Source organism: Pelophylax lessonae (assembly GCF_965119305.1).
Source record: "Pelophylax lessonae genome assembly, contig: HAP1_SCAFFOLD_161, whole genome shotgun sequence".
Classification (NCBI taxonomy): Eukaryota; Metazoa; Chordata; class Amphibia; order Anura; family Ranidae; genus Pelophylax; species Pelophylax lessonae.
In genome coordinates, this window is record NW_028120130.1 from 421859 (window position 1) to 437714 (window position 15856).

Consider the following 15856-nt stretch of genomic DNA (forward strand, 5'->3'; position numbering starts at 1 on the left):
ACCCAGGATAACCGGGGTCACACAAACCACACATATAGAACCCAGGATAACCGGGGTCACACAAACCACACATATAGAACCCAGGATATCCGGGGTCACACAAACCACACATATAGAACCCAGGATATCCGGGGTCACACAAACCACACATATAGAACCCAGGATATCCGGGGTCACACAAACCACACATATAGAACCCAGGATAACCGGGGTCACACAAACCACACATATAGAACCCAGGATAACCGGGGTCACACAAACCACACATATAGAACCCAGGATAACCGGGGTAACACAAACCACACATATAGAACCCAGGATATCCGGGGTCACACAAACCACACATAGAGAACCCAGGATAACCGGGGTCACACAAACCACACATATAGAACCCAGGATAACCGGGGTCACACAAACCACACATATAGAACCCAGGATAACCGGGGTCACACAAACCACACATATAGAACCCAGGATATCCGGGGTCACACAAACCACACATATAGAACCCAGGATATCCGGGGTCACACAAACCACACATATAGAACCCAGGATAACCGGGGTGACACAAACCACACATATAGAACCCAGGATAACCGGGGTGACACAAACCACACATATAGAACCCAGGATAACCGGGGTCACACAAACCACACATATAGAACCCAGGATATCCGGGGTCACACAAACCACACATATAGAACCCAGGATAACCGGGGTCACACAAACCACACATATAGAACCCAGGATAACCGGGGTCACACAAACCACACATATAGAACCCAGGATATCCGGGGTCACACAAACCACACATATAGAACCCAGGATATCCGGGGTCACACAAACCACACATATAGAACCCAGGATAACCGGGGTAACACAAACCACACATATAGAACCCAGGATATCCGGGGTCACACAAACCACACATATAGAACCCAGGATATCCGGGGTCACACAAATCACACATATAGAACCCAGGATATCCGGGGTCACACAAACCACACATATAGAACCCAGGATTATCGGGGGAACACGAAAGGCTGAGTCCGGTGTGGTTGTACAGCGAGTCTGATTAGTGCAGACCAGACTGGGGTTCTTGGTCACCCTGTGCCCCTAGTAGACGCAGGGTGACTTACACATAGGGGGGCCGGGGAAGCTGGACAAGGAGTTTCCCAATCTCCCTAAAGTAATCTAGGTTCCACAGGCCCCCCAACCAAAGTAAATCACGTCACATGGTTGTCACTAAAAGTGAACTTATCCTTTGAATTACTGCATGATCAGTGCCACCAATGGTGATGGTGAACAGTACCTGCTAGGCCTCTCTTACTAACATACAGGGCCACTTAGGGAACAGTGACCATAGATCAATAAGTTTCAGTATTAATTACAATAATAGGAAACACAAGGGTAATATAAGGACACTGAATTTCAAAAGAGCCAATTTCCAAAACTGTGCTCGCTGCTAGAAAATATAAAATGGGATAGAACCCTGGGAACAAAGAACACGGAGGAAAAATGGGAGTGCTTCAAGAGCATACTAAACAAAGGGATTGACCAGTGCATTCCACAGGGAAATAAATTTAAAAGAGCAAAACTAAACCCTGGGTGGCTAAACTCCAACATAAAAATGTATATTAGAGCTAAAGAAAAGGCCTTCAAAAAATACAAGACTGAGGGGTCATTGGCAGCATTTAAGCACTACAAAGAGTGTAATAAGAAATGTAAAGATGAAATCAGGGCGGCTAAAATAGAACACGAGAGACATATAGCGGAGGAGAGTAAAAAGAACCCCAAGAAGTTCTTTAAGTATATAAACAGTAAGAAAGCGAGGCCAGAACACATTGGCCCCATAAAAGATGATAAAGGAAAAATGGCCACTGAGGACAGAGAAAAGGCGGAAGTGTTAAATAATTTCTTTTCTTCAGTCTTCACAAAGGAATCGGGGGGCTACACGAACCCAGCTTGTAAGGCCGAACTAAATAATACACCTCAGGAAGTGCCGCCATGGCTAACAGAAGATAGACTTAGAGCTAAACTAGAGAAGCTTAACATAAATAAATCACTGGGACCGGATGGCTTGCACCCGAGGGTTCTTAAAGAGCTCAGCCAGGTGATTGCCAGACCATTATTCTTGATCTATAAGGATAGTTTACAGACAGGTATGGTGCCAGCTGATTGGAGAAAAGACAACCAGCTCCTCTCTCTCTTTTTCTATGGGTGGGGGGCGTGGCTCTGAGGTGGGAGGTCCTCTCCCTCTTTTTCTCTGGGTGGGGGGCGTGGCTCTGAGGTGGGAGGTCCTCTCCTTCTTTTTCTCTGGGTGGGGGGCGTGGCTCTGAGGTGGGAGGTCCTCTCCCTCTTTTTCTCTGGGTGGGGGGCGTGGCTCTGAGGTGGGAGGTCCTCTCCTTCTTTTTCTCTGGGTGGGAGGCGTGGCTCTGAGGTGGGAGGTCCTCTCCTTCTTTTTCTCTGGGTGGGGGGCGTGGCTCTGAGGTGGGAGGTCCTCTCCCTCTTTTTCTCTGGGTGGAGGGCGTGGCTCTGAGGTGGGAGGTCCTCTCCTTCTTTTTCTCTGGGTGGGGGGCGTGCCTCTGATGTGGGAGGTCCTCTCTCTATTTTTCTCTAGGTGGGGGGCGTGCCTCTGATGTGGGAGGTCCTCTCTGGTTTTCTCTAGGTGGGGGCGTGGCTCTAGGTGGGAGGTTCTTTTTCCTCTTAGTGGGGGCGTGGCAGTTCTGAGATGGGAGGTCTTCCCTCTGTGGGGGGCGTGGCTCTGAGGTGGGAGGTCCTCTCTCTCTCTCTCTGTGGGGGGCGTGGCTCTGGCTCCGTCCAGTATGAGCCGCATGGTTCTGGCCAGCCTGGTGAGTCACGTGAGCGGCGTCGTGACGTCTACCGATGTGACGTAAGACAATTCGGTTGCTAGGTGACCGCGCTGACGTCTCCCTCTTGAATGGCGTGTTTTGTATGTAAGCTGCCATCCTGGGAACCAATGAGAGAAGAAGAGACACCGCAAGGCTCCGCCCACTGGTAACGTGCGCTTTCTCGCTCATTCTGAGGCCACGCCTATGGGAAGAGTGGCGGCTGTCGGAGCCTATGGGGGCGCGCTGAGTGGGCGGGGCGGGCGTGACGCGGTGACGTAATGACGCGGCGATGTGCGCCATGTTGATTGATGACGCAGTCTGTATTCCCGCCCGCAACCGGTGAGGAGAGAAGCGGAGAGAGGTGAGTACCGGAGAGGGGGAGGGGAGACACCGGCAGTCTTATCACCCCCCGGGGGGCTCCGCTCTCCGGTGACACCACCATTCCTCTATAGGGGGTCACCGGAAGTGAGGGGGAAAATCTCACCCCAAACTCTTCTCATGTAACCAGAGGGGGGGAGGGGATTATATTCCCTATACTGGTCCTTGTGTCCCCCTCCCCCCATATGTGGGGTGTCACCAGACCAGGAAGAGAGGAATCTTCTGCCAGTGGGGACACCGAATCTATCCTCACTTCCTGCTGTGTGTGCGGGACAGGAAGTGATGGAGAATCTCTGCACCGGGGACACTGAGGGGGGGGGAGGGGAGTCCATCCAACATGGGAGAAAATAAACTTCCCGACTCTCCACAATACATCTACTGAGACCCCTCCCCTCCCCCAATGTAACCCCCCACCCCTCCACTGTGACCCCCCCCCTTCCTCCACTGTGACCCCCACCCCTCCACTGTGACCCCCCCCAATGTGACCCCCCCCTCCTCCACTGTGACCCCCCCCCTTCCTTCACTGTGACCCCCCCCTTCCTTCACTGTGACCCCCCCCTTCTTCCACTGTGACCCCACCCCCACAATGTGACCCCCTCCCCTCCCCCAATGTGACCCCTCCTCCACTGTGACCCCTCCCCCCCACTGTGACCCCCCTTCCTTCACTATGACCCCCCCCATGTGACCCCCTTCTTCCACTGTGACCCCCCCCCATGTGACCCCTTCCCCCCCCACCCCATGTGACCCCTTCCCCCCCCCCCCCATGTGACCCCTTCCTCCACTGTGACCCTTCTCTGCCTCATCATACATATATATGACACTTCCCAGCATTGGGGTGTGAACTCCCACACAGTACAAGCCCCTCCCCCACTACACAAACACTGGCTAGGCACACATTTAACTCCTTGATCCCTCTGGTGTTAACCCCTTCCCTGCCAGTGTCATTAGTACAGTAACAGTGCATATATATAGCACTGATTACTGTAGTAATGTCACTGGTACCCCCAAAAGTGTCAAAAATGTCAGTTAGGGGTCCGATCTGTCCGCCGCAATGTCGCAGTCCTGCAAAAAAAATCGCAGATCGCCGCCATTACGCGTTAAAAAAAAAACACCAAAAATGACAAAAATCTTTCCCTTAGTTAGTAAACGCGATAAGTTTTGAGCAAACCAATCAAAATACGCTTATTGTGATTTTTTTTTTTTTTCTTTCTTTCCCAAATATGTAACAGAATTCTGATTGGCTGAAAATGGTGAAACATTTGATTGGTTACTTTGTGTTTTATTAGGAATGTGAAAATTGTTTTCTTTTTAGTGAAAAAACTAAAAATCCCCTGAAATTCAGTGATAGAAATCTCTGTGGGGATAACGGGATCTCCATTTTATTAGGTTGCAGCGTCGCACGACCGCACAATTGTCTGTTAAAGTAAATTCAAAAAAATGGCCTCTGATCATTAACCGCTTCACCACCGGAGGATTTTCCTGTCTTACGTCCAGGCCACTTTTTGTGATTCGGCGCTGTGCGACTTTAACTGACAATTGAGCGGTCATGTGACGCTGCACCCAAACTAAATTCACTTCCTTTTCCCCACAAGCAGAGATTTCTTTTGCTGGTATTTCATCACCTCTGAGATTATTACTATAAACAAAAAACAGCAACAATTCTAAAAAATAACAATATTTTTCTATATGAAATTCTCAAAAAAAAATGTAAAAATCCAAATTTTTTTAAAATTTTAGGCCAATTTGTTTCCTGCTACCTATGTTTGGTAAAAAAAATCGCAATAAGAGTATTTTGATTGGTTTGCACAAAAGTTATCGCAGCTACTAACTAAGGGAAAGATTTTTGTCATTTTTATTGTTTTTTTTTTTAACGAGTAATGGCGGCGATCTGCGATTTTTTTGCAGGACTGCGACATTGCAGCGGACAGATCGGACCCCTGACTGACATTTTTGACACTTTTGGGGGTACCAGTGACATTACTGCAGTAATCAGTGCTATACCTATGCACTGTTACTGTAAAAATACACTGGCAGTGAAGGGGTTAATTTCATTGGAGAGGGAGGGGTTAATGTATGCCTGGTGCTTGCTGACGTGTGTGGGGGGAGGGGACTGAGTGACACAGGGACAGATCTCAGGTTGAGCTATGCTGAACCCCGCAATCTGACCCTGTCGGTCACTTAGGAGATCCGCCCACTTTGTTTACACAAGAGGGCGGATCTCCAGACTCGATTCCCCGCTGCTCCTCCCCTGGCCTGACTCACGCTGTGTCTGAATACAGAGGGAGCCTCTGACGGCACCGCCCACAAGGGGAGGAGTCCAGCGACTTAGCTCTACATCACTGGACGATAAGGAGCCACTGCCGCAGTACGCTCCATGTCAGCGATAGGCAAGTGGTTAAGGGGGGTAAATCTGCCAAATCTGACCCCAATACTAACCCCCCCTCCCCCAAGTGACCCCTCCCCCAGGAATGTCCTATATTGGTAATCATTCCATTTCTCCCCTCTGTTGTCACCAATAACACCCCTCCTTTATTACAGCCCCTCCCCCTCACTCTGGAGGAAGGAGAAGAGGGGGGACAGCATTGTCTGTCTGATGGGGGGAGGGGGGGTTTGGTTGAGTCAGGTGATAGACAGACTAGCAGCTTTCTATACACTAACATACCGAGATCACAGCTCACACTTTATACTTCCAGGACCGGCTCTGGGGTCACATGGAGAACGCTGATCAGTGTGAACACCCCTCCCCCCCCCCCCCCCATCACTGGGAAACCCCTCCCCCCCCCATCACTGGGAAACCCCTCCCCCTCCCATCACTGGGAAATACATTTTCACCCCTCCCCCCCATCACTGGGAAATACATTCTCACCCCTCCCCCCCCCCATCACTGGGAAATACATTCTCACCCCTCCCCCCCCCCCCCCCATCACTGGGAAATACATTTTCACCCCTCCCCCCCATCACTGGGAAATACATTCTCACCCCTCCCCCCCCCATCACTGGGAAATACATTCTCACCCCTCCCCCCCCCCCATCACTGGGAAATACATTCTCACCCCTCCCCCCCATCACTGGGAAATACATTCTCCCCCCTCCCCCCCCATCACTGGGAAATACATTCTCACCCCTCCCCCCATCACTGGGAAATACATTCTCACCCCTCCCCCCCATCACTGGGAAATACATTTTCACCCCTCCCCCCCATCACTGGGAAATACATTCTCACCCCTCCCCCCCATCACTGGGAAATACATTCTCCCCCCTCCCCCCCCATCACTGGGAAATACATTCTCACCCCTCCCCCCCCCCCCCCCCCATCACTGGGAAATACATTTTCACCCCTCCCCCCCATCACTGGGAAATACATTCTCACCCCTCCCCCCCATCACTGGGAAATACATTCTCCCCCCTCCCCCCCATCACTGGGAAATACATTCTCACCCCTCCCCCCCATCACTGGGAAATACATTCTCCCCCCTCCCCCCCATCACTGGGAAATACATTCTCCCCCCTCCCCCCCCATCACTGGGAAATACATTCTCCCCCCTCCCCCCCCATCACTGGGAAATACATTCTCCCCCCTCCCCCCCATCACTGGGAAATACATTCTCACCCCTCCCCCCCATCACTGGGAAATACATTCTCACCCCTCCCCCCATCACTGGGAAATACATTCTCACCCCTCCCCCCCCCCCCCCATCACTGGGAAATACATTCTCACCCCTCCCCCCCATCACTGGGAAATACATTCTCACCCCTCCCCCCCATCACTGGGAAATACATTCTCACCCCTCCCCCCCATCACTGGGAAATACATTCTCACCCCTCCCCCCCCCCCCCCCCATCACTGGGAAATACATTTTCACCCCTCCCCCCCCCCCCCCCCCCATCACTGGGAAATACATTTTCACCCCTCCCCCCCATCACTGGGAAATACATTCTCACCCCTCCCCCCCATCACTGGGAAATACATTCTCACCCCTCCCCCCCATCACTGGGAAATACATTCTCACCCCTCCCCCCCATCACTGGGAAATACATTCTCACCCCTCCCCCCCATCACTGGGAAATACATTCTCCCCCCTCCCCCCCCATCACTGGGAAATACATTCTCACCCCTCCCCCCCATCACTGGGAAATACATTCTCACCCCTCCCCCCCCATCACTGGGAAATACATTCTCCCCCCTCCCCCCCCATCACTGGGAAATACATTCTCACCCCTCCCCCCCATCACTGGGAAATACATTCTCACCCCTCCCCCCCATCACTGGGAAATACATTCTCACCCCTCCCCCCCCCCCCCCCCCCCATCACTGGGAAATACATTTTCACCCCTCCCCCCCATCACTGGGAAATACATTCTCACCCCTCCCCCCCCCATCACTGGGAAATACATTCTCACCCCTCCCCCCCATCACTGGGAAATACATTCTCACCCCTCCCCCCCATCACTGGGAAATACATTCTCCCCCCTCCCCCCCCATCACTGGGAAATACATTCTCACCCCTCCCCCCATCACTGGGAAATACATTCTCACCCCTCCCCCCCCCCCCCCCATCACTGGGAAATACATTTTCACCCCTCCCCCCCATCACTGGGAAATACATTCTCACCCCTCCCCCCCATCACTGGGAAATACATTCTCCCCCCTCCCCCCCCATCACTGGGAAATACATTCTCCCCCCTCCCCCCCATCACTGGGAAATACATTCTCACCCCTCCCCCCCCATCACTGGGAAATACATTCTCACCCCTCCCCCCCATCACTGGGAAATACATTCTCACCCCTCCCCCCCATCACTGGGAAATACATTTTCACCCCTCCCCCCCATCACTGGGAAATACATTCTCACCCCTCCCCCCCATCACTGGGAAATACATTCTCCCCCCTCCCCCCCATCACTGGGAAATACATTCTCACCCCTCCCCCCCATCACTGGGAAATACATTCTCCCCCCTCCCCCCCATCACTGGGAAATACATTCTCCCCCCTCCCCCCCCATCACTGGGAAATACATTCTCCCCCCTCCCCCCCCATCACTGGGAAATACATTCTCCCCCCTCCCCCCCATCACTGGGAAATACATTCTCACCCCTCCCCCCCATCACTGGGAAATACATTCTCACCCCTCCCCCCATCACTGGGAAATACATTCTCACCCCTCCCCCCCCCCCCCCCATCACTGGGAAATACATTCTCACCCCTCCCCCCCATCACTGGGAAATACATTCTCACCCCTCCCCCCCATCACTGGGAAATACATTCTCACCCCTCCCCCCCATCACTGGGAAATACATTCTCACCCCTCCCCCCCCCCCCCCCATCACTGGGAAATACATTTTCACCCCTCCCCCCCCCCCCCCCCCATCACTGGGAAATACATTTTCACCCCTCCCCCCCATCACTGGGAAATACATTCTCACCCCTCCCCCCCATCACTGGGAAATACATTCTCACCCCTCCCCCCCATCACTGGGAAATACATTCTCACCCCTCCCCCCCATCACTGGGAAATACATTCTCACCCCTCCCCCCCATCACTGGGAAATACATTCTCCCCCCTCCCCCCCCATCACTGGGAAATACATTCTCACCCCTCCCCCCCATCACTGGGAAATACATTCTCACCCCTCCCCCCCCATCACTGGGAAATACATTCTCCCCCCTCCCCCCCCATCACTGGGAAATACATTCTCACCCCTCCCCCCCATCACTGGGAAATACATTCTCACCCCTCCCCCCCATCACTGGGAAATACATTCTCACCCCTCCCCCCCCCCCCCCCCCATCACTGGGAAATACATTTTCACCCCTCCCCCCCATCACTGGGAAATACATTCTCACCCCTCCCCCCCATCACTGGGAAATACATTCTCACCCCTCCCCCCCCCATCACTGGGAAATACATTCTCACCCCTCCCCCCCATCACTGGGAAATACATTCTCACCCCTCCCCCCCATCACTGGGAAATACATTCTCCCCCCTCCCCCCCCATCACTGGGAAATACATTCTCACCCCTCCCCCCATCACTGGGAAATACATTCTCACCCCTCCCCCCCCCCCCCCCATCACTGGGAAATACATTTTCACCCCTCCCCCCCATCACTGGGAAATACATTCTCACCCCTCCCCCCCATCACTGGGAAATACATTCTCCCCCCTCCCCCCCCATCACTGGGAAATACATTCTCCCCCCTCCCCCCCATCACTGGGAAATACATTCTCCCCCCTCCCCCCCCATCACTGGGAAATACATTCTCACCCCTCCCCCCCATCACTGGGAAATACATTCTCACCCCTCCCCCCCATCACTGGGAAATACATTCTCACCCCTCCCCCCCCATCACTGGGAAATACATTCTCACCCCTCCCCCCCATCACTGGGAAATACATTCTCACCCCTCTAACTGATACGTCTGCTGGAGAAATTCCTCATTATAATCAGACTGAGAACACAGACAGCCGTCCCATGTAATGATTGGTGGTCTGAGATATGTCCCCTCCCCCTCCCTCCCTCCATACTGCCAGTGTCTGGCACCCCTCCCCCCCCATACTGCCAGTGTCTGACACCCCATCCCATTTAATGATTGGTGGTCTGAGATGTGTCCCCCTCCCCCTCTATAATGCCAGTGTCTGACGCCTCCCCCCCCATACTGCCAGTGTCTGACACACCCCCCCCCCATGTGTCTGACACCGTCCCCTCCCATCACCCATCCAGCTCACAGTGACATGGGGGGGGGGGGGGTCACAGTCTGTAGAGATCATGTGATTTCTGTATGGTGGGGGGGGGGGGACCCATCCTTTTTGTGTATATACCTCTCTCCCCCGGGGGATGGGCCCTCTGTGTAATTCTCTCCTCTTCTCCTCTGTAGTTTTATGAAGCTTTGACCGCAATGTTCAACAAATCGTTCTCCTCTCCGTTCGGTGGAGGCACCGGAGCCTTCGGGGCCACCTCTACCTTTGGACAAAGTAAGTCCCAGTGTATCCTGAGCCCTGGGGTCATGGAGGGACTATGGGAGGGACCATGGGTTGGGGGGGGGGCGTCATGGAGGGTAATGGGAGCAACCATGGGGTGGGAGGGGGGCCATGGAGGGTCTATGGGAGGGACCAAGATGGTGGAGGGGGGTCATAGTGGGTAATGGGAGCAACCATGGGGTGGGGGGGCCATGGAGGGACCATGAAGGTGGGGGGGGGTCATAGAGGGTAATGGGAGCAACCATGGGGTGGGGGGGCCATGGAGGGACCATGAAGGTGGGGGGGGGGTCATAGAGGGTAATGGGAGCAACCATGGGGTGGGGGGGGTCATGGAGAGATCTTGGGAGTGGGAGGGAGTCATGGAGGGACCATTTAGGTGAGGGGGGGTCATGGAGGGTAATGGAAGCAACCATGGGGTGGGGGAGTCATGGAGGGACTATGAAGGTGGGGGGGTCATAGAGGGTAATGGGAGCAACCATGGGGTGGGGGGGGGTCATGGAGAGATCTTGGGAGTGGGAGGGAGTCATGGAGGGACCATTTAGGTGAGGGGGGGTCATGGAGGGTAATGGAAGCAACCATGGGGTGGGGGAGTCATGGAGGGACTATGAAGGTGGGGGGGGAATCATGGAGGAACCATGGAGAGGGGGATAATGGAGGGCAGTGGTGTCTCTGATCACAGTAAAGCCTGGTTCTCTCCACTGAGTGGTGATCCTCCAGGGAGGGGACTTGGCTCTCCTACACCCCCCCACCCCACCCCACCACCACCTATCTGACCTAAGTCTCTCTGGACAGATAAGAAGGGGGGTTTAAGGAAATCTGTCATTTGCAGTATGGAAAAAGGTCCAGTGTTAAGTAACACCCCTCCCCCCCCCCCCCCCCCCAAGTCACACGTTGATCTCTCCAATCAGCACAGGGTATCAACATCACAGATTGGAGAGCTATTGCTATGGTATGTGTTGGGCCTCTTCATGGAGAACACATGATGGTGGTTGGGGCGTGTGCCCTGGTGGTGGCAGTCGGGGAGTCCAACTGTTTGGCACATTTTTCCTAGTAGTGGTTGGGCAGTGCCCTGCTAGTGGTGGTGATGTGTGATTTGGTCTTCAGCCTTGTTGTATTTTCTTATCCTGGAGTAGTGATAAAGGTGGGCTGATTGCTCAGGCGGTGGACCTTCTCCTGAAGGTTGGGGCTGATTGCTCAGGCGGTGGACCTTCTCCTGAAGGTTGGGGCTGATTGCTCAGGCGGTGGACCTTCTCCTGAAGGTTGGGGCTGGTTGCTCAGGCGGTGGACCTTCTCCTGAAGGTTGGGGCTGGTTGCTCAGGCGGTGGACCTTCTCCTGAAGGTTGGGGCTGGTTGCTCAGGCGGTGGACCTTCTCCTGAAGGTTGGGGCTGGTTGCTCAGGCGGTGGACCTTCTCCTGAAGGTTGGGGCTGGTGCTCAGGCGGTGGACCTTCTCCTGAAGGTTGGGGCTGATTGCTCAGGCGGTGGACCTTCTCCTGAAGGTTGGGGCTGATTGCTCAGGCGGTGGACCCTTCTCCTGAAGGTTGGGGCTGGTTGCTCAGGCGGTGGACCTTCTCCTGAAGGTTGTGGCTTGGTTGCTCAGGCGGTGGACCTTCCTCCTGAAGGTTGGGGCTGGTTGCTCAGGCGGTGGACCTTCTCCTGAAGGTTGGGGCTGGTTGCTCAGGCGGTGGACCTTCTCCTGAAGGTTGGGGCTGGTTGCTCAGGCGGTGGACCTTCTCCTGAAGGTTGGGGCTGATTGCTCAGGCGGTGGACCTTCTCCTGAAGGTTGGGGCTGATTGCTCAGGCGGTGGACCTTCTCCTGAAGGTTGGGGCTGGTTGCTCAGGCGGTGGACCTTCTCCTGAAGGTTGGGCTGGTTGCTCAGGCGGTGGACCTTCTCCTGAAGGTTGGGGCGGGTTGCTCAGGCGGTGGACCGTCTCCTGAAGGTTGGGGCTGATTGCTCAGGCGGTGGACCGTCTCCTGAAGGTTGGGGCTGATTGCTCAGGCGTGGACCGTCTCCTGAAGGGTTGGGGCTGATTGCTCAGGCGGTGGACCTTCTCCTGAAGGTTGGGGCTGATTGCTCAGGCGGTGGACCTTCTCCTGAAGGGTTGGGGCTGGTTTCTCAGGCGGTGGACCTTCTCCTGAAGGGTTGGGGCTGGTTGCTCAGGCGGTGGACCTTCTCCTGAAGGTTGGGGCTGATTGCTCAGGCGGTGGACCTTCTCCTGAAGGGTTGGGGCTGATTGCTCAGGCGGTGGACCTTCTCCTGAAGGGTTGGGGCTGATTGCTTAGGCGGTGGACTTTCTCCTGAAGGGTTGGGGCTGATTGCTCAGGCGGTGGATCTTCTCCTGAAGGTTGGGGCTGGTTGCTCAGGAGGTGGACCTTCTCCTGAAGGTTGGGGCTGAGTTGCTCAGGCGGTGGACCTTCTCCTGAAGGTTGGGGCTGGTTGCTCAGGCGGTGGACCTTCTCCTGAAGGTTGGGGCTGGTTGCTCAGGCGGTGGACCTTCTCCTGAAGGTTGGGGCTGGTTGCTCAGGCGGTGGACCTTCTCCTGAAGGGTGGGGCTGATTGCTCAGGCGGTGGATCTTCTCCTGAAGGTTGGGGCTGGTTGCTCAGGTGGTGGACCTTCTCCTGAAGGTTGGGGCTGATTGCTCAGGCGGTCGATCTTCTCCTGAAGGTTGGGGCTGGTTGCTCAGGCGGTGGACCTTCTCCTGAAGGTTGGGGCTGGTTGCTCAGGAGGTGGACCTTCTCCTGAAGGTTGGGGCTGATTGCTCAGGCGGTGGACTTTCTCCTGAAGGGTTGGGGCTGATTGCTCAGGCGGTGGACCTTCTCCTGAAGGTTGGGGCTGATTGCTCAGGCGGTGGATCTTCTCCTGAAGGTTGGGGGCTGGTTGCTCAGGAGGTGGACCTTCTCCTGAAGGTTGGGGCTGGTTGCTCAGGCGGTGGACCTTCTCCTGAAGGTTGGGGCTGGTTGCTCAGGCGGTGGACCTTCTCCTGAAGGTTGGGGCTGGTTGCTCAGGCGGTGGACCTTCTCCTGAAGGGTTGGGGCTGATTGCTCAGGCGGTGGACCTTCTGAACTTCTGCTGACTGATTTTATGTATGGTCTTCTCGATATACAGATGCTGGATTTGGCACAACACAGACAACTGGATTTGGGACAACCGCATTTGGAGCGAATAACAGTGGCGGATTGTTTGGAGCCACACAGAATAAACCAGGTAAGGTGTGTGGTGTCTGGTGGTGGTGTGGTTGCTGCGTTTCCCATGTTCCCGTCTTCTGTATTACTTCTCCCCATGTACAATGCTTTTACTATCTGTCAGGGTTCCTGCTCACATTCCAGGTACCACACATGGAGGGATGGAAGGGAATATTAGACCTGAACAGATGAGAATCCTTCCCATTCATAGAGTAGGAATAACGCTGGCGATGTGAATGATGGCAAATGCAGGATATTTATCACCAAGACTGGAGGGGGGGCGGGTCTTCCAAATGGGGACACCGGTCCTGGAGACAACTAGAGGGAATTCCCTCACTTCCTGTCTTCTCTCAGACAGAAGGTGAAGGAACACAACGCTGGTTCAAAACAGAAATAAAAAAAATAGGACTTTATGGGTTCACCAAAGCCATTATAATGACTTCTATCTCTAAGCATGGAGCGATCATACAATGAGGGGCAGTCATGATAAAAGGAGCATCTGATGGAAAGTAAACCATCTGCGTGTGTCCGAATCTCTACATAAATCATCCTATAGATCGTCTCCATTCACCTGATCACAGGCCGGGGTGGGGAGGTTCCCGTAGGCCGGGGTGGGGAGGTTCCCGTAGGCCGGGGTGGGGAGGTTCCCTTAGGCCGGGGTGGGGAGGGTCCCTTAGGCCGTGGTGGGGAGGTTCCCTTAGGCCGTGGTGGGGAGGTTCCCTTAGGCCGTGGTGGGGAGGTTCCCGTAGGCCGTGGTGGGGAGGTTCCCGTAGGCCGTGGTGGGGAGGTTCCCGTAGGCCGTGGTGGGGAGGTTCCCGTAGGCCGTGGTGGGGAGGTTCCCGTAGGCCGGGGTGGGGAGGTTCCCTTAGGCCGGGGTGGGGAGGTTCCCTTAGGCCTGGGTGGGGAGGTTCCCTTAGGCCGGGGTGGGGAGGGTCCCGTAGGCCGGGGTGGGGAGGGTCCCGTAGGCCGTGGTGGAGCGGTTCCCTTAGGCCGGGGTGGGGAGGTTCCCGTAGGCCGGGGTGGGGAGGGTCCCGTAGGCCGTGGTGGGGAGGGTCCCGTAGGCCGTGGTGGGGAGGTTCCCTTAGGCCGTGGTGGGGAGGTTCCCTTAGGCCGTGGTGGGGAGGTTCCCTTAGGCCGTGGTGGGGAGGTTCCCTTAGGCCGTGGTGGGGAGGTTCCCTTAGGCCGTGGTGGGGAGGTTCCCTTAGGCCGTGGTGGGGAGGTTCCCTTAGGCCGGGGTGGGGAGGTTCCCTTAGGCCGGGGTGGGGAGGTTCCCGTAGGCCGGGGTGGGGAGGTTCCCGTAGGCCGTGGTGGGGAGGGTTCCCTTAGGCCGTGGTGGGGAGGTTCCCTTAGGCCGTGGTGGGGAGGTTCCCTTAGGCCGTGGTGGGGAGGTTCCCTTAGGCCGTGGTGGGGAGGTTCCCTTAGGCCGTGGTGGGGAGGTTCCCTTAGGCCGTGGTGGGGAGGTTCCCTTAGGCCGTGGTGGGGAGGTTCCCTTAGGCCGTGGTGGGGAGGTTCCCTTAGGCCGTGGTGGGGAGGTTCCCTTAGGCCGTGGTGGGGAGGGTCCCGTAGGCCGGGGTGGGGAGGGTCCCGTAGGCCGGGGTGGGGAGGTTCCCTTAGGCCGGGGTGGGGAGGGTCCCGTAGGCCGGGGTGGGGAGGGTCCCTTAGGCCGGGGTGGGGAGGGTCCCTTAGGCCGTGGTGGGGAGGTTCCCTTAGGCCGTGGTGGGGAGGTTCCCTTAGGCCGTGGTGGGGAGGTTCCCTTAGGCCGTGGTGGGGAGGTTCCCTTAGGCCGTGGTGGGGAGGTTCCCGTAGGCCGGGGTGGGGAGGTTCCCTTAGGCCGGGGTGGGGAGGTTCCCTTAGGCCGTGGTGGGGAGGTTCCCTTAGGCCGGGGTGGGGAGGTTCCCTTAGGCCGGGGTGGGGAGGTTCCCTTAGGCCGGGGTGGGGAGGTTCCCTTAGGCCGGGGTGGGGAGGTTCCCTTAGGCCGTGGTGGGGAGGGTCCCGTAGGCCGTGGTGGGGAGGGTCCCGTAGGCCGTGGTGGGGAGGGTCCCGTAGGCCGTGGTGGGGAGGGTCCCGTAGGCCGTGGTGGGGAGGTTCCCTTAGGCCGTGGTGGGGAGGTTCCCTTAGGCCGTGGTGGGGAGGTTCCCTTAGGCCGTGGTGGGGAGGTTCCCTTAGGCCGTGGTGGGGAGGTTCCCTTAGGCCGTGGTGGGGAGGTTCCCTTAGGCCGGGGTGGGGAGGTTCCCTTAGGCCGTGGTGGGGAGGTTCCCTTAGGCCGTGGTGGGGAGGTTCCCTTAGGCCGTGGTGGGGAGGTTCCCTTAGGCCGTGGTGGGGAGGTTCCCTTAGGCCGTGGTGGGGAGGTTCCCTTAGGCCGTGGTGGGGAGGTTCCCTTAGGCCGTGGTGGGGAGGTTCCCTTAGGCCGTGGTGGGGAGGTTCCCTTAGGCCGTGGTGGGGAGGTTCCCTTAGGCCGTGGTGG

General features: G+C 56.1%; 1 protein-coding gene across 1 annotated transcript in view; it reads left to right on the plus strand.

Moving 5' to 3' along the window:
• Positions 1-3074: 3074 nt before the first annotated feature.
• LOC309543527 (nuclear pore complex protein Nup98-Nup96-like) overlaps positions 3075-15856 on the plus strand; it is a gene marked incomplete at its 3' end in the record, with an annotated part of 16864 nt that continues 4082 nt past the window's right edge. The window contains exons 1-3 of the mRNA XM_082276000.1: positions 3075-3213; positions 10106-10202; positions 13316-13414. Coding sequence (XP_082132126.1) covers positions 10127-10202; positions 13316-13414 — 175 coding nt within the window. The remainder of the gene's footprint in view (positions 3214-10105; positions 10203-13315; positions 13415-15856) is intronic.